Source organism: Pogoniulus pusillus, chromosome 43, assembly GCF_015220805.1.
Source record: "Pogoniulus pusillus isolate bPogPus1 chromosome 43, bPogPus1.pri, whole genome shotgun sequence".
NCBI classification, from domain to species: Eukaryota; Metazoa; Chordata; class Aves; order Piciformes; family Lybiidae; genus Pogoniulus; species Pogoniulus pusillus.
Genome location: NC_087306.1, coordinates 2,397,710 through 2,419,492, shown reverse-complemented (window position 1 = coordinate 2,419,492; position 21,783 = coordinate 2,397,710). Strand labels below are relative to the sequence as shown.

Below are 21,783 nucleotides of genomic sequence, written 5' to 3'. Positions count from 1 at the left end.
ACCATTCTATGGTTCTATCTCCAGAGGTCCTGTCCAACCTGAACCATTCTATGGTTCTATCTCCAGAGATCCCTTCCAACCTGGACCATTCTATGATTCTAAAGTCTATAAATATCTGAGGGCTGGGGGGGGTCAGCAAGGGACAGAGGCAGCCTCTGCTCACTTGTGCCCTAGGATAGGACAAGGAGCAATGGATGGAAGCTACAGCACAGGAAGTTCCACCTCAACCAACATGAGGAAGAACTTCTTTGCTGTAAGGGTCACAGAGCACTGGAACAGGCTGCCCAGAGAGATTGTGGAGTCTCCTCTGGAGACTTTCAAGACCCTTCTGGACGCATTCCTGTGCAACCTGCACTGGATTCTCTGCTCTTGCTCTGGCAGGGGGGTTGGACTTGATGATTCTCTGATTCTATCAGGAGGGATGGAGGGGGAGAGGAACTGTTTACCAAGGTCCTGTAATGACAGGATGAGGAGGAATGGGTTTAAACTGGCAGAGGGGAGATTGAAACTGGATGCTGGGAAAAAGCTCTCTGCAGTGAGGATAGGGAGACACTGGAAGAGGATGCCCAGAGAGGTTGTGGATGACAGAATGTGATGGAGTTCTGTGGTTCTGTGAGGGTGGTGAGACACTGGCAGAGGTTGAGGGTGGTGAGACACTGACACAGGTTGCCCAGGGAGGTTGTGGATCACAGAATGGGATGGAATTCTGTGGTTCTGTGAGGCTGGTGGGACACTGGCAGAGGTTGAGGGTGGTGAGACCCTGGCAGAGGCTGAGGGTGGTGAGACACTGGCAGAGGTTGAGGGTGGTGAGACCCTGGCACAGGTTGCCCAGGGAGGTGTTCAAGACCAGGTTGGATGTGGCCTCGAGCAACCTGTTCTAGTGGGAAGTGTCCCTGCCTATAGCAGAGGGGTTAAAACTGGATGGTCATTGAGGTCCCTTCCAACCTAAACCCTTCTACGAGATCCCTTTCAAGCCCTAACATTCCTGTGCTCCTCAGAGTCTTGTCCTAGCTTAGAAGTGTGCAGGTTGAGGGCCAGGCCTTGATGCTTTCCCCCTTGGCTCTCCCCCTGCCCAGAGAGGAGCGCTTCGCCTTCGGCCACCACTACTTCCGTCCACACGAGACTCACCACTCCCCCTCCCGCAAGTTCTACCACAACGAACTCTTCCGAGTCCCTCTCTATGAGATCATCCCCCTGGAGGCCGTGGTGGGCACCTGCTGCGTTCTTGACCTCTACACCTACTGCAAAGGTAAGGAAACCTCCTGGCAGGAGGAAGGGAATGGCAATGTTGCTGCGATGGTTTGGGAATTTATCCCCCCCCAGACTAGACTCAGCCAAGCTGAGTTAAGGAATGAAGCTTCACATTCACAGCTTAGCACAGTATGCAAGCAGGTGTTTACAGTCCTGTTCAATATCTTTGTTGATGATCTGGATGAGGAGATTGAGTCCAGCAGCAGTAAGTTTGCAGAGGGCATCAAGCTAGGAGCAGGATTGGAGCTGGTGGAGGGTAGCAGAGCTCTGCAGAGGGACCTGGCCAGGCCGGGTGGGTGCAGGGCTGGAAGGGACTACAAGGATCAGCCAGTGCTAACCCCCCTGCCATGCCCAGGGACACCCTACTCTGGAGCAGGCTGCCCACAGCCTCAGCCAGCCTGGCCTGAAACACCTCCAGCCATGGGGCCTCAACCACCTCCCTGGGCAACTCCTGCCAGGCTCTCACCACTCTCATGCTGCACAACTTCCTCCTCACCTCCAGTCTGACTCTCCCCACCTCCAGCTTTGCTCCATTCCCCCCACTCCTGTCACTACCTGACAGCCTAAAAAGTCTCTCCCAGCTTTATTGCAGCCTCCTTCAGATCTTGGAAGGCCACAAGAAGGTCACCTGGGAGCCTTCTCCAGCCTGCACAGCCCCAACTCTTTCAGTCTGTGCTCACAGCAGAGCTGCTCCAGCCCTCCGCTCATCCTCCTGGCCCTGCTCTGGACACTCTCCAGCATCTCCACATCCTTCTTGTCCCAGGGGCTCCAGAACTGGTTGCAGTATTCCAGATAGAGTCTCACCAGGGCAGAGTAAATGGAAAGAATCCCCTCCCTGGCCCTGCTGGCCACACTTCTGCTGCTGCAGCCCAGGCTCTGCTTGGCTTTCTGGGCTGCAAGTGCACACTGCTGGCTCAACATGAGGAGAAACTTCTGTGGTGTGAAGGTGACAGACCCTTGGAGCAGGCTACCCAGAGAAGTTTTGGAGTCTTCTCTGGAGACTTTCCAACCCCCCCTGGTGCCTTCTTGTGTGGCCTTCCCTGGGTGATCCTGCTTTGGGCAGGGGGATTGGACTCGATGACCTCTGGAGGTCCCTTCCAACCTCTAACATTTTGTAGTTCTGTAGCTGAAGAGGGCCTCAAGCTGCATCAGTGTAGGTTTAGACTGGACATTAGGAAAAGAGTGGTCAGACATTGGAATGAGCTGCTCAGAGAGGTGGTTGAGTCACTGCCCCTGGATGTGTTTAAAGATCTTTTAAATGTGGTGCTTGTAGAGCAGGATTCTCAGTTGGGTTTGATGACCCCAGAAGTCTCTTCCAACATGAACGTTTCTGTGATTCTCTGAAGAGACAGCAGCAGGTTGGGACTGCTGTGGGCAGGGTGGAGGAAGTGCTAAGCAGTTGCTGATAGCTCTGTAAAGGTTTTGGGTGCTGCTTAATTGCAGCCTGCAGATTTTCCTCTTCAGCTGAGCCTGCAGCGTGCCCCTGACACTTACCCACTGCCAGCCCTGGCAGGCTCTGCTTCTCCAACACTTGTTCTTGGGTTGGTGCCCCATGGGTGTCCTCTTGCATACACTGAACATTTGTTTTTCCCCCTCTGTGCTTTGTTTGAACCTGCAGGGAGGCCAAAAGGTGTGAAGGAGCAGGATGTGTACATCTGTGACTATCGGCTGGACAAGTCAGCTCATCTCTTCTACAAGATCCACCGCAACCGTTACCCTGTCTGCACCAAGCCCTATGCCTTTGACCACTTCCCCAAGAAGCTCACACCCAAGAGAGACTTCTCAGTGAGTGCTGCTGCTCTTGGCTTCTTTCTCTTTCACCTGGACACATCTCCTCTCCTGTCAGGACAGGCTGAGAGAGTTGGGGTTGTTCAGTCTGGAGAGGTGAAGACTTCCAGGAGACCTTATTGTGGCCTTCCAGGATCTGAAGGGGACCTACAAGAAAGCTGAGGAGGGACTTTTTAGGATGTCAGGTAGTGATGGGACCAAGGGGAATGGATCTGAGCTGGAAGAGGGGAGATTTACATTAGATGTTAGGAAGAAGTTCTTCACCATAAGGGTGCTGAGACCCTGGCACAGGTTGTCCAGGGAGGTAGTGGAAGCCTCAGCCCTGGAGGTTTTTAAGGCCAGGCTGGATGTGGTTCTGGGCAACCTGATCTGGTGAAAGGTGTCCCTGCCTGTGGCAGAGGTGTTGGAGCTAGATGATCCTGGATGTCCTTTCCAATCCTGACAATTCCAGGATTCTCTGATCTCTGGAAAGCCTCTGGCTCACTGTGAGTGGAGCTCTGCACAGCAAAGGAAGCAATCACAGAAGCATCCAGAGGTCTGGATGAAAATTTGGCTGGAATAAAAGCTTAGAAAGGAAAAATTGACAGTAGGCAGAATAAGCAGCCCAAAATGAAGCAGCTGTGGAACAGGTGGGGATGTGTGAGTTCAGAGCTGGTGGTTTCTGACTAAAATCCAGAGGCAGATTTCATTGAAGCCTTTCCTGAGAGAAAGGAAAGCTTAAAACTCACTTTTTGGTTGCAATTCTGCAACTGTAAAATCTCCTTTTTTTTTTTAATCACAGCTCTAGGTTGGAAGGGACCTTAAAGATCATCCAGGTCCAACCCTCTTGCCATGGGCAGGGACCTCCTACTAGCCCAAGTTGCTCAAGGCCTCATCCAGCCTGGCTTTGAACACCACCAAGGAGGGGACATCCACAGCTCTCTGGAGCATCACACCCCATACAGTGCAGTGTGGCTGTGCCAAGCTGGCTGGGCAGAGCTTTTTCTCCTCTGTGTCTTTAATGGCTTTAAAAATGTTTTTATGGGGGGGGGCAGGCTCAGTAATTAGCACTGAAAATAGATTTCTTAGCAATAAAAAGAAGAGTGGACAGGCAGCAAAATGAGGAAGCAGAGATTCCCTTGGCAGCCTCAAGCTCAGTATCTGATCATCTCACTCTCTCCTTTTTGCTCCTGTGCAGCTCTGCTTTGTCTCAGAGCACAGGAGTATCACATCTGGCAAATGTTTTGCAACTGAGCTTCCTGGAAGCAGATTTTTTTGTTGTGAGTTTAGGGAATCTGGAATTTAGAACACAGCAAACAGAGCAGCACTGTTGAGTTTGAGTTGGTGTTAACCAGAAATCTTTGTTGTTGTTACAGCCTCATTATGTGCCAGACAACTACAAGAGAAATGGAGGCAGGTGAGTCTTGAGACTGTTTGTTGGGTCACACACACAGTATCACCAAGATTGGAAGAGACCTCAGAGATCATCAAGTCCAACCCTTTACCACAGAGCTCAAGGCTAGACCATGGCACCAAGTGCCACGTCCAATCCTGCCTTGAACAGCTCCAGAGACGGCGACTCCACCACCTCCCCGGGCAGCCCATTCCAGTGTCCAATGACTCTCTCAGGGAAGAACTTTCCACTCTTTCTTCCTGCCCCTGGGTGCTGGGGAAACACTGAGAATGATTTAAATCCTCTAAGCTTTCAAAGAGAGAAAAGAGAGCAAGTGAAGAGGGATAGAATCCAGCAGCAGCCTTGGTAGCTCCTTGCTGATGAGGACAGAAGTCATTTTGAAAGCAGCTGAATGTGGGAGCTGCAGAGGATAAGAGCAGAGCAGGAGAGGAGCTCCCTGGCACACTGCCCACCTCTGTATCATGCCAGCAGGCCGGGCCTGAGCACTCTCAGATCTGTTGGAGACTTCAGGTGTAGCCATCAAGGGCCTTGACTGTGGCAGAAAAGCATCAGGAAGTGCTGAGCTCAGCTGCTTTGGGACATAAAAACCTTTAAATCAGTTTGGTTTTTAGAAGGCTGCATCTGACAGTCTGCAGCAGGTGGCCCAGAAAGGTGGTGGAGATCCCATCCCTGGAGACATTTGAGGCCAAGCTTGCTGTGACCCCAGGCTGTAGTTAGAGGTGTCCATGCTGACTGCAGGAGGGTTGGATGAGATGATCTTGGAGGGTCCCTTCCAACCCTATGAATTTTGTGTGCAGATGAGGTGGCAGGAAGGGAACCTTTCCTAGAGAGTATCTGGTGGGTCATAACAGGTCTTCTGCTCACTCAAGTGACCCCAGGAAAAGCCCCCAGCCTACTGAGGAGGCTTTGATTTCCTGTGACTGGCCCTGCAGGTGCACCTGAAACGTGATGGTGCTGAAACCTTTCTTCTTCCTTCTCCTGCCAGATCATCCTGGAAAACAGATCGCTCGAAACCGCAGCTGAAAGACTTAACCCAAGAAGAGGATCCTCTGCCACTCATCGAGGATGTGTTAGGAAACCAAGATCCAGCCTCGAGTGAGATGCCCAACCTAGAGGAGGCAGACAAAGAGGCAACCTCTGGGGAGAGCTGTGAGACTGATAAAAAGGTGGAAGAAAGCACTTCGGAGCCGCGGCAGCTGTGCACTCCAGAGGAGAGGCGGCACCTGCAGAGGGAGAGGCTCAACCAGATCCTGCTGAACCTCTTGGAGAAAATCCCAGGGAAAAACGGTGAGTTTGGTGCCATGGGGGCACTGTGGCACTGTGGCATTGCTGCTGCAGCCTTGGGCTCACTTTGCTGCTGGCAGAACGCAGCCTTGGTCCCATCCTTCCGACGCCCACCCTTTGAGTATTGATCAGCGTTGATGAGATTCCCTTCCTCAGGCTGCTCTTCTCCAGGCTAAAGAGCCTCAGTTCTCTCAGCCTTTCCTCATGGAAGAGATGCTCCAGCCCCTCCCCCATCACCCTGCACTGCTGCTGTTCCACAGGGACACACACACAGAGATGGAGGGGCAGGAAATAATGCAGGAAATGGGAAATTCTCAGGAGGGAAGGGAGGCAGAATGAGGAAAAGCTTTCAAAGTTGGGATCGTCTGAAGGGGCTGCTGGTGAGGTTGGGGAGACCTTGGAACAGGTTGCCCAGGGGGGCTGTGGATGCTCTCTCCTTGGAGGTGTTCAAGGTCAGGTTGGGTGAGGCCTTGAGCAGCCTGGGCTGGCAGAGGTGTCCCTGCCCATGACAGGGGGTTGGAACTGGATGATCTTGAAGGTCCCTTCAAACCCAAAGCTGTGACATTAAAAGAAAGAGATTTTACAGTTGCAGAATTGTAACCAAAAAGTGAGTTTTAAGCTTTCCTTCCCTCTTGAAGGTCCTTCCCAGCCCAACCCACTCTGGGGTTCTCTGGTTAATAATGAAGTTTTCTTTGCAGCAGTGACATTTTCCCCTCAACCCAAAGGAAGTTCCTGATGGCTGCCACTGTCTTCTCCAGAATGTTTTTAGGAAGCACAAAAACTTCCTGAGGACAATTCCTTAACACCTGAGAAACCTAAGAGAGCTCCAAAGAAAGACTGAGGATAATTGGGAAACAGGGAGGAGAATTTACAAGCAAGTTCTTTATCATGAGGGTAGCAGAACACTGGAGCAGGTTGCCATGGGGAGGCAGTTGGGGCCCCATGCCTGGAGATAACACAGAGTGAGGCTTGACAGGGCTCTGGGCATCCTGATCTAGCAGAGGATGTCCCTGCTGACTGCAGAGGGCTTGGACCAGATGAGCTTTGGAGATCCTTTCCACCCCAAACCTGTTCTCTGATGCTGTGAAAGTCTCTTTTGACTTTTAAGGAGCTTTTCTAAGGACCTTCTGTAGGAGCTGAAGAGGGGAACAGGAAAGCTGTGCCTCCTTTCCCCTCCTGTTACCCAAAGCCTGTGGTCTGTTGCAGCCATCGATGTCACTTACTTGCTGGAGGAAGGATCAGGAAGAAAACTGAGGCGCCGCACTCTGACCATCCCGGAGAGCAGCTTCAGAAAGTGACAGCAGAGGAGGGGAAAAAAGCTGTGTCTGGAGTCTGCTACGCAGGGTCTGCTGAGGGGCTGAGAAGCAGGAGCCCAAACATCCTCTCTGCACCAGCCGAGGAGAGAAGAGGGCAGCAGCAAAACTGACAAATGACAAACAGTTAGCACTTAGGCGTGGGGCCGGCGGGGGTGCCCCTGCCCTGCTCCGCGGTGCTCTGTGGTGTGTGTGTTGTTGGGCCTGTGCCTTGTCTTGATGTTAGGTACTGGGAGAACCTTTGGGGGTATTGTCCAGGATGGTCACATTTAATTTATTTTTTTGCTTGAGATTCCCACTCAGAGGAGGAAAAAAAAAAAAACACAAAAAGAGGGGAGGTGAGGAAGAGGAGGAGGAGGAGGAGGAGAACTGAACATTCCCCACGTTCACCAAGCAACCTGTGATTGTAGAAGATAACTCTTGGGCACCACCACCACCACCACAGCCCATGCCAGAGGATTGAGAGAAGAGGTTTGGGAAGGGAGGGGGAGGGGAGAGGGAAGGGAATGGAGATAATGAAGGCCAAATGGTTTTCAAAGCTGGAGGCTGCCCTAAAGTCGTAGCCTTTGATTTGCACAAGTTCCAAGGAGAGAAACTTTTAACCCCCGACGGAACAGCGCAGGTCTGCGCCAAGGAGAAACTTCCAAAGTCCCCCTTGGAGCTCAAAACAAACCAAACCAGCAGGAACCTGAGCTGGTTTTTGAGGCACTTGGTTGTGTGTCCATGCAGGGGGTTGGAGCTGAAGGGGGCAGGGTCTGATTGGAATTTTTGGGTTTTTTTTAATTATTCTTTCTTTTTTTTTTTTTTATTTTAATTTTTTTCCCACTTCTTTTTTTTTTTTTGTTTTGGTTTGTTTTGGTTTGGGTTTTTTTTTATTTTCTCTCTTCTTTCCTGCAGAGAAAATTTTATAAAGAGAAAAGTCAAATCCTGACAACACCATTGCTGTTGGTTTTTTTGATGAGCTGTGGTTCTTGTGTGTCTCTGGTGTGTTGTGCAAAACGAAAAGGACAAAAAAAAAAAAAAGAGAAAACCACCTTTAAAAAAAAAAAAAATCTGTTGAAAGATGAAATAAAATCAAATTAAAAAAAACACCAAAAAAAAAAAAAGACCAAAAAAAAAAAAAAAAAAGAAAACAAAGCAAAACAACGACAAAAAAAACCACCCAACAAAGGACCCTTCACTACATTTGAACCCCTCCAGCAGTATTCGGAGCCAGTGTTTTGTTGTGAGCTGTAGAATCTTTTTTATCGACTGCTACCACTGTTGCTGTGTGCTGGGTGTGCAGCTTCCCACCACCTCCTCTCCAACCTGGGCATCCCCTCCCCCCTACCTCCCCACCCCCCCCCCAGCTTCGCACCGCCCTCGTCCCCTGCTCTGCCCTGCCCAGCCCAGAAGTCTTGGCCCCGAAGCGGCAGTCCTGGCGCTGAGCCTGCTGCGTGGCCTCGTAATGGCTGGAGGGCAGCAGAGGTTGGTGTTGGGGTGGGGGCTCCCTGCTTGGCAGCAGGGCCTGGTGCTGAAGCAGGAGCTACGTGCATGGCACTAAGGTGTGGTTCTGAGGTGAGGGCTTGCTGCATGGCACCAGGGTCTGATGCTGAAGCAGGAGCTCCCAGTGTGGCACCAGTGCCCAGTGCTGAAGCAGGAGCTCCCTGTGTGGCACCAGTGCTGAGGCAGATGCTCCTTGCACAGCACCAGTGCCCAGTGCTGAGGCAGATGCTCCTTGCACAGCACCAGTGCCCAGTGCTGAGGCAGATGATCCTTGCACAGCACCAGTGCCCAGTGCTGAGGCAGATGCTCCTTGCACAGCACCAGTGCCCAGTGCTGAAGCAGATGCTCCTTGCACAGCACCAGTGCCCAGTGCTGAGGCAGATGCTCCCTGCAGATGCTCCCTGCACAGCACCAGTGCCCAGTGCTGAGGCAGATGCTCCCTGCAGATGGTCCCTGCAGATGCTCCCTGCACGGCACCAGGGACTCCCTGCATTGCACCCCAAGGAGGTGGCTATGGCAGGGCCAGGCTGTGGCACGGGGAGGGGGCAGTTGGTGTGGGCTGCCCCTTTGCAGTGGCTTTGCTTTTTGTCTCTCAGCCGTGCAGGTGCAGATCCCAGTCCTGTTTAGATGTTCTTATACGAGAAGCAGTTTTTAATGTGCCAAGTTGTATATATCTGCTGCGTGGATGTAAAGCAATACAGTAGCTCCATGTCCCTTTTTGAATGGACCAAGCTTGTCCTAATGTACATTTCTTGTTATTATTATAATTATTTTACTCTTTAGTGGAACATGACTCATTCCATTAACTTTTCTGTGTTGATTTCAAAAAGATTACCAAAAAAAAAAAAAAGGAAAAAAAAAAAGAAGAAAAAAAAATAAGGAAAGGAAAAAGAAAGGAAAAAAAAAAGAGGAAAGGTGGGAAAAAAGAAAGGAAAAAGAAAAGAAAAAAGGAAAGGAAAAAGAAAAAAAAAGGAAATTAAAAAGAGGAAAGGCAAAAAAGGAAAGGAAAAAGAAAGAAAAAGAGAAGGAAAGGAAAAAAGAAAAAGGAAAGGGGGAAAAAAGGAAGGAAAAATTAAAGGTAAAAAGGAAAGAAATTAAAGAAAAAAGAAGAAAAAAATAAAGGAAAAAAACTTAAAGAAAAAAAATTAAAGGAAGGAAAAAAATTTGAAGGAAAAAAATGAAAAAAAGGAAAAATATTAAAGGAAGGAAAAAATGGTAAAAGGAAATATTAAAGGGAGGGAAAAAATAGAAAAAGGAAAAATTAAAGGGAGAGGAAAATGGAAAAAGGAAAAATTAAAGGAATGAAAAAATTGGGGAAAATGAAAAATTATAGGAAGGAAAAAATGTAAAAAATGAAAAAATTAAAGAAGGAAAAAATGAAAAAGGAAAAATAAATGGGAAAAAAATGAAAAATAAAGAAATTGAAGGAAAAAATGAAAGGAAAAATTAAAGGAAAGATGAGAGGGAAAGGAAAAGGAAAGAAAAGAAAAAACATGGGGGAAAAAAAGAGGAAAAATGAGAGGGAAAGAAATGAAAAAAGGAAGGAAAAAATGAAAAAAAAAAGGAATAAAAAAACCATTTGAGAAAAAAAAATATTTTATTAAATAAAAAAAAGAAAAACAGAAAAAAAAAAAGAGAAATAAGAAAATAGTTTGGAATATTTTCTTACTGTAGAGAAGCACTGTACAGCCCCAGGCCCCCTGAGTATCAAATACTCGTGCGTGTAGTAGGAATTTCGCATGTCCAAGCTCTTGAGTTGTCTCATTTAGTTGAAAACAAAACAAAAGAAAAAGTCTTGAATGGTGTCAAACACTAAAAAAGAAATAAAGTTTTTAAGAAGAAGGGGGGAAAAAAATAAAGAGGGGAAAAAGAGGAAAAAAAAAAAGAGGGAAAAAAAAGAGGGGAAAAAGAGGGAAAAAAAAGGGGGAAAAGAGGAAAAAAAAAGAGGGGAAAAAAAGAGGGGGAAAAGAGGAAAAAAAAGGAAAAAAAAAGGGGAAAAAAGAGAAAAAAAAAGGGGAAAAAGAGGGGGAAAAAAGAGAAAAAAAAGAGGGAAAAAGAGGAAAAAAAAAGAGGGGAAAAAGAGGGGAAAAAAAGAGGGAAAAAAGAGGGGAAAAAAGAGCAGAAAAAAAAGAAAAGAAAAGAGAAAGAAAAAGAAAAGAGAAAAAAAAAGAAAAAAGGGGGGGGAAAGAGGAAAAAATAAAATAAAAAATAAAAAAGAGGGGAAAAAAAGAGGAAAAAAAAAGAGGAAAAAAAAAAAAAAGAGGAAAAAAAAAAGAGGAAAAAAAAAAAAAGAGGAAAAAAAAATTCCCTAATAAAAGTCCATACAGAAGCCAGATCTTAGCTCTGTCATTTTATCTTTCTTTTGTTGAAAGACTTAAAAACAAACCACACACAGAAAACCAAGCAAACAAAAAGCTGTTTTGTAGACAATCAAAAAAAGAGAAAATGTTAGGTAAGTGCAAAAAGAATTCTTTGGTTTTGCTTTGGTTTATCTTTTTTTTTTTCTTACTGGTGTAGAAAATGAATTACTTTTTGGGGGGGGGTTTTTTAATTGGTTTTTGTTTGGAGGGAGGGGGAGGGAGGAGGAAGGGGCTGGGGTTGGGGGAGGTTGTTTTATAAATAGAAGTGAAAAATGAAAAGGCAAAAAAAAAAAGGGGGGAGGGGGAGGAAAGGGGAGGAAGGGGATTGGGGAGGGAGGGGACCTGGCACCTTGAGCCCAAGGAGCACTACACATTGACTTGCAAAAAAAAAACCAACCAACCAACCCAACCCAACAAACCAAACCCCAGAAAACAACAGCAAAGTAGAGCTGAACTTTTTAGTCTGCATGGGTGTAGGCTGTGTGATTGCTGAAAATAAAAATGCTGCTAATATATTTCCTTTTTACGAGAGCATATCTTAAATAGATTTCATTGTTTTGATGTTTAATCTTTGTAAATTATGTATGACCAATTTTAACATTGGATGTAATTGCATAAAAAAAAAAAGAAAAAAAAAGAAAAAGAAAGAAAAAAGAAAAAAAAAAAGGAAAAAAAAAAAAAAAGAAGAGAAAAAAAATAACAAAAAAAAACCCAACCAAACCAAGCCTGCATCTCTTGAGAGAGTCTCTAGTATTAAATGGAGAAAAAACAAAACAAGAATCTCTTTTCCTACTTGATGCCTGGAGGGGTTTTTCTTTTGGCATGGCCTCGAGTCTCTTGTCGGAGTCAGCGGAGGTGTGGTAGGGTTGGAAGAGGGAGCTTGAGGAGGGTTTAGTTGCAGCATCCCACATGCTTGGCTTGAGCGTGGATGCTTTGCTCTAGGTTGGTGGAGTCCTGGAGTCGTAGAATCGGAGTCCTGGAACCATGGAGTCATAGAATGGGGGTCATAGAACCATGGAATCATAGAACCATGGAGTCATAGAGTCCTGGAACCATGGAGTCCTAGAATCTGGGTCATAGAACCATGGAGTCATAGAGTCCTGGAACCATGGAGTCATAGAATCGGGGTCATAGAACCATGGAGTCATAGAATCAGAGTCCTGGAACCATGGAGTCCTAGAATCAGGGTCATAGAACCATGGAGTCATAGAATCAGAGTCCTGGAACCATGGAGTCATAGAATTGGGGTCATAGAACCATGAAGTCATAGAATCAGAGTCCTGGAACCATGGAGTCATAGAATTGGGGTCATAGAACCATGAAGTCATAGAGTCCTGGAACCATGGAGTCCTAGAATCGGGGTCATAGAACCATGGAGTCATAGAATCAGAGTCCTGGAACCATGGAGTCATACAGTCCTAGAACCATGGAGTCATAGAATCGGGGTCCTGGAACCAGGGAGTCATAGAACTGAGTTCATAGAACCATGAAGTCATAGAGTCCTGGAACCAGGGAGTCATAGAATCGGGGTCATAGAACCATGGAGTCCTAGAGTCCTGGAACCAGGGAGTCATAGAGTCCTGGAACCATGGAGTCATAGAATTGGGGTCATAGAACCATGAAGTCATAGAGTCCTAGAACCATGGAGTCATAGAATCGGGGTCCTAGAACCATGGAGTCATAGAATTGGGGTCATAGAACCATGGAGTCCTAGAATCGGAGTCCTGGAACCAGGGAGTCATAGAATCAAAGTCAGAGTCACAGAACCATGGAGTTGTAATCAATGGAATCATAGAGTCAGAGTCTGAATCACAGAGTTACAGAATCAGAGCCATGCAATCATAGAGGCAAAGAATCATGGAGTCATAGAATGGTCTGGGTTGAAAGGGACCTCAAGGATTGTCTAGTTCCAAGCCCCTCTCCTCCCACTAGATCATAGCGTCATAGATTACAGAGTTGGAGTCATGGAAGGGTGGTGATGGAATGGTCTGGGTTGGAAGGGACCTCGAGGATCATCTAGTTCCAAGTCCCCTGCCATGAGCAGGGAAACTTCCCACTAGATCATAGAGCTGTGGAATCATAGAATGGTCTGGAGTCATGGAATGGTCTGGGTTGGAAGGGAACTCAAGGAGTGTCTAGTTCCAATGCCCCTGCCCTGGGCAGGACACCTCCCACTAGATCACAGAATGGTCTGGGTTGGAAGGGACCTCTGAAGGTCGTCGTGTCCAGCCCCGCTGCAGTCAGCAGGAACATCCTCAACTAGATCAGGTTGCTCAAGCCCCATCAAGGTCACCTGGGATGCTGCCTCCTGCCCTGGGCAGCCTCTTCCAGTGCAGCCAACGAGGTTTTTTCTTCCTGCTATCCAACCTGAGCCTCCCCTGGCACAACTTCAGGCCTCATTGTGAGGAACTTCCTCCTAAATTAAGGGCAGCTAGAAAAGGTGGGAGGTGTCTGCAGCTATCTGGAGATGGCAGCCTAGTCCTGGCACCCTGCCCTGTGCCTTGGCACACAGCAGGACATTAAGGAACCTGCAGAACCTGGTGTCCCTGAATTCAGCCTCACAGTTCCTCTGCTACCCTCTGTTGGAGTTGGCACTGATGCCCCTCTAGGGTTTAACTCCAACTCAAAAAGTGGTTCCTGGGCATAGCTTTGGTTGCTTTGCCTCAATCATTCAGGACTAAAACCAGCTTCTTGGTGTCCCCCTGCAATGTCACCGCAAGGATCCACTCTCAGCCCTGGACACGTGAGTCACAACCTTTATTTCCAGCTTTTGTCCCCCTGAACAAGCTCAGTCCTGTGGCTACAACTATTTACAGAGTGAGGGCGACTGCAGAGCAGCAGCTGGGGCCAGCCTGGACCCCCAGCCGTGGGACACAGGGGGGTGAAGACAGTGGCAGGACACAATGGCATGGAGACAACAGAGAGGATTGTGAGTAGCATGTAGGGACAGGGTCCCTCCCTCTGGCACAGGCGTGGGCAGCAGCTGAGGGATAGATGAATGCAGGCAGTTCCCAACCGGTGAAGGTCTGTGCCAGCAGGTCTGTGCCAGCAGGGCTGCAGGGTCGTGGGAAGCACCTAGGGCAGATGCTGGCATCATGCGAGTGAGCAGCACAAACAGGCACCAGCGCAGGGTCCTTGGCCACACTGCCAGCCCTGATGGTGGTGAGGCCCTGAAGGTGGTGAAGCCGTGGCAGGAGCCAGTCCTTCCTTGGAGGCAGTGCCTGCTTCGGCAAGCTGAGCTGCTCCTCCACCTCCTCACAAAATCAGGGACGTGTACCCGACAGGAACTAGGCCACTGCTGTTGCCATGGCAGCAGCGGATCCAGTCCTCATCCACGGTGGAGAGCAGCTGCAGGATGTCCCCTTTGTGGAAGCTGAGGTGGCCCTCGGCGGTGCCTGTGTGGTCACACAGCGCCCGAACCGCCCTGCACGACAAACACCAGCAGGATGTCACCGCTCCAGGGACCCGCAGGATGTGGGAGAGGTTTGGATGGTCATGGAGAGACACCAACCCCCCTCTCCCCGCCCCTGCCGTGGGCAGAGCTGCCACCTGAAGATGGATTTGATCAAGAAGCCCCTAGGAGCTGCAGCAGAGTGTGAGCAGAGGTGGCAGGGAGAGGTCAGGGCTGAGGAGGAGGGAGATGGGCAAATGCAGTGTGGACCAGACACTGCCAAGCACAGGTGGACCTCTACAGCTTCTCTGACCTGCCACAATCCATGGAATCGTGGAACTGTTTGGGTTGGAAAAGACCTCTAAGGTCACTAAGTCCAACAGTCAGCCTAAGGCCACCATGGCCACCAATCCCTGTCCCCAGGTGCCAGGTCCATGTGGTTCTTGAATGCCTCCAGGGATGGGGACTCCACCACCTCCCTGGGCAGCCTGTGCCAGTGCCTGACCACACAAATTTTTTCCCAGTATCCAACCTAGACCTCCCCTGGCAGCATTTCAGGCCATAACTTGGTCAGAGCTGCTCCAAAGCAGCTGCTATGAATGCAGACAGCCCCCAAGAAAATGCTCAAAAGTCCCCCCCAAGAATGGCCAGGGAAAGCAGCTGGCAGCTGGGCAGAGATTCACCCAAAGCTCAGCAGGAGGTGTGGGAATCCCTGTCAGGGGGAGTGGGGGGAGCAGTCCTGGTGCAAGTTAGCAGCAAGGAGCAGCTCCATCCCCTGGGAACAGGTGTGAGGTTTCCAGGTTCTGTCTGGAAACAGCTCCTGTGCTTCCCCCCCCCCCCAGGAAAATCCAAACCCTGCAGGGTCCTGCCTCACCTGTGGGTCGGGGCTGAGTCGGGCACCTTCCTCCCTGGTGGTTGTTCCTGAGCAGGAGTCCTTTCAGGTGCCAGCCCCTTCACCACCACAGCCAGGGCACGTGTGCTGGGCGACAGCCAGCTCGAAGGTCTCCTGCCAGAAAGCAAAGCAAAGCAAAGACTTTTCCCACTCCTCCTGCTCTAACTCCAGTGGTCTGGGAGCTGACAGAAGCCCTCCCTCAAGCGTCACCAAGCCTCCAGCATGAGGCCCTGCTGCCCTGAAGGACCTGATGCAAAGTGATGAGAGGCAGAACCTGGGACATGCTAATGCCAGGAGTACAAACCTGGGTAAGGGGCAGGGTGAGACACCCCCACGGGACCAGGGAGCCCCACGCTGGCATCTCCTCTGGCTGCTGGGAGAGGAATCCACCCTCATCACACACCTCCTCCCCCACCCTGCCTGCCCAAGCCACATCTTACCTGGATCTAGCTGAGATGGTGTCAGGACTGGGAGGGAAGCTCCTGGCAGAAGGATTGGTGGCTCCAAAGAGCCGGCCCAGCCAGCTGCCCTTGGTAGAACCAGAAGCATCTGCCCCTGGGTCAGAAGGTGCTGCCTGGTCCCTGTTCACATGAGGCTCTGGGGGAGGCTCTCCAGCAGTGGGACCATTCAGCTTGGTTGGTGCTCTGGCTCCAGCAGGCAGGAGGAGATCTTCAGGGGAAGAGGTCCCAGAGGTGTCAGTGCTGTTGCTGGGCTTTGGAGCAGGGAGTTCAGGGGCAGCTTTAGTCTGAAGCAGCTGCAGCTCTGTGCCTCTTGGCTCATTCACTAATGCCTGGGGCCGTGCAGCCTGCCCGGGGCTGGAGTCCCCCGCAGGTGCCCGCAGCTTTGTCCACCAGACCAAGGGGAACTTGTCCTTGCTAGGAGCAGTGTAAATCCTGGAAGCCTGACTCAGCTGGCCCCACCAGCCACCGAGGCCAGCACCAGCATCCTGAGGTCCTGCCTCAGGCTTGTGGATTTCTGGAGGGTTATCAGCTCTCAGGAGAGTGCGACTGAGCTGATCCCCCCAACGCAGCACCTGCTGGAAGGTCTGCTGCAGGGCAGCCCCCACTTGGGGGCCAGGGACCAGCCCACACGCAGCTGCTTGGGACTGGGCACCTGTGCCGCCCTCTGCACCAGCTGCCCTCCCCAGAGTGTCAGGGGGGAGCTCCTCTTCAAGGACTGTCCCTGCAGCACCCTCTGGAGAGGGTTGGGCAGCCCCCTGCAGCCGAGCGCATTGCTGGGCAGGAGACAGAGGCGACTCCAGCCGGCGGGACAAGGGCCTCACATCCACGGAGAGGTGGTGGTGTTCGAAGAGCAGGTCAAGGTGGAAAGTCAGCACTGAGAGGGGCTGGATGAGCAGCAGCAGTTCGTCAGCGAGGTGGGGAAGAGGGCCTTGGCTCAGGGCAAAGAAGGCCGTGGGTGAATACAGCACAGAGATCACACCTACGAGACAGGGATGGCACTGGGCAGCTGCGAAGTGCCCCCATGCCTGCCCCCCGGGGCCAGCTGGGCTGTGCCAGCAGGTCAGAGCTTCTGCTGAGAGCTTTGACAACACACTAGGGAAAGCAATGCCCTTATCCACCAGGGAAATCCCAGACTGGCATTGTGGGTGGCACAGGCAGGGGATTAGCACCCTGGCAAGTAGGTGAGGATTCGTGTGGGAAGCTTCAGGATGCTGGATCCTTACCTGGGCTCTTCTGCAGGTGAGAGATCCACAGCTCCAGCTGCTTAATGCTGGACAAGACAAAGGAAACCCAGGTTAGGGCTTTTGGGTCCCACCTGCCATCACAGCAAGGACAGCCTGGGCCAGCAGCACCAATACTCACTTCAAAAGGCCAAGGATAAAGGCATGAAACTTCTGCCTGGTGCTGCTGAGAGGAGCCAGCCCAGCCACGTGCCAGCACAGGGAGTGGAGGGAGCGAGTGTTGGGGCCTGTGGAACACACAACACAGCCACCACTGCTCTGGGCACACATCTTTGCCCAGTCTGGGCTGGAAAGACTCCAAGCCTCTTGAGATGCCAACACATCCAGGAGCATGTTCCTCACACTCACCTGTCTTCACAGAGGCTTCCACCACGCTCCAGGGGGAATTTCTCCTCTGGCCAGTGATAACATCCTTCTGGAAGGGCTTCAGCCCATCCTCCACCAAGGCATAGAGTGCAGGGCAGAGGGTGTGCAGCAGCAGGTAACCCACATCTGGGCTGAGCCGACTGTCTCCCAGCTGGGCCTGAAGTAGGGAGGTGCAGAGGGCAGGGGAGGGAGAGAGGGGAGGGAGAGAGGGGAGGGAGAGAGGGGAGGGAGAGAGGGGAGGGAGAGAGGGGAGGGAGAGAGGGGGAGGAAGAGAGAGGAGGGAGGGAGAGAGAGAGGGGAGGGAGAGAAGGGGAGGGGAGGGAGAGAGAGGGAAGGGGAGGGAGAGAGGGGGGAGGGAGAGAGGGGAGGGAGAGAGGGGAGGGAGAGAGGGGAGGGAGAGAGGGGAGGGAGAGAGGGGAGGAAGACTTAACCCTGAGTCTGCATGGGTGGCAGCAGCCCCTCCTTGCCCTCACTCCTGCCCACCCCAGCCAGATCCTCAGCTCAGACCCTCACCTTCTGCACCAGGTTCCGCGCGGTGCTGAAGTGGGCAATGATCTTGTCCACGGCGGTGCTGATGGCGATCAGCAGAGCTGCCAGACAACGGAAAGGAAGATGCCAACACCTCAGACACCCCCAGCCCAGCAGCGCTGCGCCAGCCACGGCTGCAGCAAGGCTCAGCTCTGACACCCAGCCCCGGGCTAGCCGGGGAGGAGTGGGCAGGCGTCAGGAAGGCCCCGGGTAGCCCAGCAGCCTGAGCTGTCGCCATGGGAACCTGCAGCTCCCGAGCGCAGGGATGAAGGAGCGGCCGAGGGATGAAGGAGCGGCCGAGGGATGAAGGAGCGGCCGAGGGATGAAGGAGCGGCCGAGGGATGAAGGAGCGGCCGAGGGATGAAGGAGCGGCCGAGGGATGAAGGAGCGGCCGAGGGATGAAGGAGCGGCCGCTTCCAAGGGGAGGAGAGCAGGACGGAGACCCTCAAAGGTATTTGCGAGATGCCAGGGGCGGCCCCGCCCCGGTCCTGCGGCTCCACAGCTCCGCAGCAGCCTCCCTGCCCCTGCCCGGCACTGCCCCTGCCCGGCCCCGCGGGTGCCCTATCTCCAGCTAGGCCTCGCCACCGGCCCTGCCCCGTCCCAACGCTGCCCTCCCCCGCAGCCCGGCTCAGCGAGCCCCGGCCCCGCTGCAGCGGCCGCTCAGCCCCGCGCCCGGTACCTTTCTTCTGCTCCCCGCGGCGGCTGTCGGCTCCCTCCGCGCTCCCCCCCCCCGGCCGCGCTGCCCCCGCGGCGGCTCCAGCGGCGGACGGCGAAGTCCTGGCTGGAGAGAGGAGGAGGAGGAGGCGGCGGCGGGGGTCAGGCAGGGCCGCGGCAGGGACTCCCCGCAGCCACCGGGAGAAGGCCCCGGCCGTGCTCCGCCGCCGCCTCGGGTCCCGCTCACCACAGGCAGCACCGGAGCCGAGGCCCGCCGGGTCGCGCTCGCTCATGGAGCCGGAGGCCGGGGCAGGACGAAGGGCAGCAGGCGGGACGGGGCGGGACGGGCCCCGCGGGCCGAGGCAGAGGAAGGGCTCGGCAGGAGCCCGTGGGCAGGGCGAGCTGAGGAGGAGCCAGCCGGGCCCCGGGCGAGCCGCAGCCTTCGGCACTCCTGGGCCGTGGGTGGCTCCTTCCCGGGCTTGGCCAGAGCCGTGGAGGGCGGCACGGAGCATGGAGGGGCACGGAACAAGCCCGAGCCGGGAGCAGGGCACCTGCCTGGGCAGCGGCCACGACGCCTCCTCCCCTGCGCCCCGCACGCTCCCCGTGCCCAGCGCAGAAGGGACCGGGGCCAGGCTCTTACCCTCCTTGCAGGTCTTATCTCCTCTCTCGACTGTCCCTGGCACCCACTGGTGCCCACCAGCCCCTCCCAGGCCACAAGCCAGGGCGTCCTTGTCGCAGGCAGAGCCCAGCCCTGTCTCTCCTGGCACACAGCTCCGCAGCGGCAGTCGCCCATCCTCTGCGTCCCCCGACTGCCCCTCTGCAATGGGCTGCAGCCCTGGTCGAGATCTTCTCCTCTTCAGCTGGTGGCTGCTCACAGGTGCCAGCAACTGTCCGCCCAGAGGCGCAGGTGGCACCCAGCCCGAGCTGTCGCAGCCCACAGCCATCTCAGGAGGGGAGGTGAGATGTGCGGAGGGAGGCAGAGGTGGCACCGGCTCTGCCCGCTCCTCAGCCTGCTGCCCCTTGGGCTTGCCGGAGGCACTGCGGTACCGCAGCTCCTTGAACGTTGTCACCTCTCTCTGTGCGCTGCTAGGAGGTCTCGCTGGGCAGTCGAGCTGGGGCCGGGCCGGCTCCTGGGCAGCGGCGCTGGGGAGCAGCTCGCTGGGGGGGGGCAGCTCCGTGTCGGGCGAGAAGACGATCAGCCAGTCGCTGCGGTCAGCCCTGGCCTGGGCGAGAGCAGGGCCAGCAGAGTTCCTCTTCCTCTTCTGGGCAAGCTCATGGAAGGAGGTGATGGTCTTCTTGCCCGAGTCTTTGCAGAGGTTACCCAAGCCAGGCTCTGGCTCTGCCGGCCGCACAGGCAGGGGGGGCAGCTCTGCTTTCTGCCCATTGAGAACCTGCAGCCGTCTCCGGGGCCGGGGAGGCACAGGTGGGGGCACGCTGCCAGCCCGGGGCTGTGGCTCAGGAGCTCTGCTCAGACTGGCATCCCACCGTGCTGGTGCGGGTGGTGCTGGAGGCGAAGCATGAAGGGCAGGGAGGGGATTGCAGTTAGGGTCGAGGTCAGCACAGATGCTGATGGTTTCCTGCACCACCGCGCTGGGAGAGGTCTCATCACACTGGAAGTCAAGAGAGTTGCTGCTGCAGAGGCTGTCTGGGCTCGCTCCAGCCAGAGCATCTGGTCTCTGGAGCACCTGGGGGTTGCAGTTGGTATCTCTTCCATCGTGGGTCCTCCCCTGGCCAGCCAGTGACTGGGCATCCTGGGCATCTTCTACAGGAATGACATGGGGCTGATTTTGAGGGGATTGGGACTCTTCTCTGGAGAAGCCCTTGCAGTACACAGAGATGGGGGAGTCATCCAAGCTGAAATCTGAGCAGCTACTGACAGAAGAGGAGGTGGAGGAGGCCAGATCACAAGGGGGATCACAAGGGGATGCTACCTCCTCTCCAGCATCCAGGCCAGGGAAATCCTCTTGAGCTGCCTGGTTCTGGAGACCCAACGTCATCAGCTGCTGAGTGTGGGACTCACAGCAGCGGCATTTCAAGGAGGGATTGTTGGAATTGGCATCCACTTGCTCATAGTTCTCTGGGCAGTGGCTGCAGCTGGTCTGTTCTCCTTCACCCACGGAGCCAGAAGTCTCTTGGAGCTCTGGGTGCCGAGAGAGATGCAGCCCCAGGGAGATGTGCTGCAGATGGATGTGGTTGAGGTTGCAGAGCAGGCTTTTCTTTGGAGCCAGCATGGTGCTGCCTGGCTAGTTAGTGCCAAGGCTCCTTGGAGAGCCCCACAGCTCCTCTCTTCAGACCATCCAGCTCCCTGCAAACACCAAACAGCCTTTCAGTGGGCAGGGGAGAACACAGCAGCACAAACCTGGAGCGGAACGGAGAGGGCAAGAAGGATGGCAGTGACCTTGCAGCAGCCACCGAGCAGGGAAGGGCTGGCAGCAGGGGACCAGTGTGAGGGTTGAAAGATAGGAACATGCCCGGCAGAGAGGGGTTGCCCCACAGCTCCCCGCTGAGCTCAGGCCTGTCCAGCCAGGAGCCAGCTGCTGATCCTCAGAGCACAACCTGAGCTTGGTGCAAGCAGCTGCAGCAGTGGCTGGGCCAGATTCCCTCTGTGGGGTCTTGAGGGTCAGAAGCAGCTGAGATGCCACCAAAGAGAAAACGCCCTTGATGGCAGCTGGGGTGGTCCCGGACAAGGGAGGGTGGCACCGCCGGAGCTCCGAGGCCAGGGCACAGCCAGCTCAAGGAGATGCCCGAGCTCAGGACTGCCGCAGCCCTGGCAACCACACCGCAGCCTGCGCATCGCCCAGCTCTGCCTCGCCGATGGGAGAGTCACGGCCCCGGGCGTTTACCGGCGGCCTCGCCCGGTGAACGGGCAGCTCAGAGCCTGAATCTCCATCAGGCAGCTTTGACCCTGCTCCGAGCATCCATCCCCCGCTCCCGGAGCGGGAGGACCTGCTGCCCCGCGGCGGGGGCGATGCTGCCAGTCTGCAGCCTCCCCCTCCCCACCCTGCTGCTGCGGCTGCCCAGAGCCCCCCAGCCCGGCCCCAGCCCCGCTCACCTCGTCGCGCTGCGGCGGTGAATGCGGCTGGCGGGAGGGAGGAGCCCCAGCTCCGCCTCGCCCGGCAAGCAGCGGGGGCGGCGCTCCGGTGCCGTACCCCCGTCACGCAAGCGCCGGGGATGCTGCTCTCCAACCCCCGCTCCTCCCAACCCGCCTCACGCCCGCACCAGTTTGTGACACACCCGCAATAATTTAATGTTTATTGACGCAAAGGCTGGCCGAGATCTACGACCCCAACCCCCCCCCCCCCGCCCCCAGCAGCCCCAGCCTATGGTCTACAGGCAGACCCCAGGTTTCCACCCGCGGTATAGGGGTGGTGAGGGG

General features: G+C 53.8%; 2 protein-coding genes across 6 annotated transcripts in view; one reads left to right on the top strand and one right to left on the bottom strand.

Annotated features, from left to right (window-relative positions):
* Nucleotides 1-10,148, top strand: part of ASH1L (ASH1 like histone lysine methyltransferase) — a 67,207-nt gene extending 57,059 nt beyond the window's left edge. For 2 of the 3 annotated variants that reach the window (XM_064176051.1, XM_064176052.1), the window contains exons 24-28: nucleotides 1,077-1,249; nucleotides 2,870-3,036; nucleotides 4,395-4,435; nucleotides 5,418-5,719; nucleotides 6,923-10,148. In XM_064176051.1, the coding sequence (XP_064032121.1) occupies nucleotides 1,077-1,249; nucleotides 2,870-3,036; nucleotides 4,395-4,435; nucleotides 5,418-5,719; nucleotides 6,923-7,014 (775 nt within the window). In that variant the 3' untranslated portion in view covers nucleotides 7,015-10,148. The remainder of the gene's footprint in view (nucleotides 1-1,076; nucleotides 1,250-2,869; nucleotides 3,037-4,394; nucleotides 4,436-5,417; nucleotides 5,720-6,922) is intronic. The other variant, XR_010309023.1, reaches the window with a different exon arrangement.
* Nucleotides 10,149-13,614: 3,466 nt separating this feature from the next.
* On the bottom strand, nucleotides 13,615-21,671 carry RUSC1 (RUN and SH3 domain containing 1). 3 transcript variants are annotated; one of them, XM_064176057.1, is made up of 10 exons: nucleotides 21,460-21,671; nucleotides 19,048-20,712; nucleotides 18,433-18,534; nucleotides 17,739-17,815; nucleotides 17,208-17,382; nucleotides 16,981-17,086; nucleotides 16,842-16,888; nucleotides 15,598-16,597; nucleotides 15,140-15,271; nucleotides 13,615-14,298 (listed from the first exon to the last, which is right to left on the bottom strand). In XM_064176057.1, the coding sequence occupies exons 2-10, from the start codon at nucleotides 20,636-20,638 to the stop codon at nucleotides 14,130-14,132; spliced, it is 3,399 nt and encodes a 1,132-aa protein (XP_064032127.1). In that variant the 5' UTR covers nucleotides 20,639-20,712; nucleotides 21,460-21,671; the 3' UTR covers nucleotides 13,615-14,129. The 3 variants fall into 3 exon arrangements, with proteins under 3 accessions (XP_064032127.1, XP_064032130.1, XP_064032128.1); XM_064176060.1 differs by lacking the exon at nucleotides 18,433-18,534 and having other exon boundaries at nucleotides 21,460-21,670; XM_064176058.1 differs by lacking the exon at nucleotides 21,460-21,671 and having other exon boundaries at nucleotides 19,048-20,923.
* Between the last annotated feature and the right edge of the window lie 112 nt (nucleotides 21,672-21,783).

Coding starts and splice junctions, on each gene's coding strand:
- RUSC1 (XM_064176057.1), bottom strand. CDS start 20,638: ATGCTGGCTCCAAAGAAAAGCCTGCTCTGCAACCTCAACCACATCCAT. Junction 17,383..17,738: donor CGCGGAACCTGGTGCAGAAG/GTGAGGGTCTGA, acceptor TCCCTACTTCAG/GCCCAGCTGGGAGACAGTCG. Junction 16,889..16,980: donor TTTATCCTTGGCCTTTTGAA/GTGAGTATTGGT, acceptor TGTCTTGTCCAG/CATTAAGCAGCTGGAGCTGT.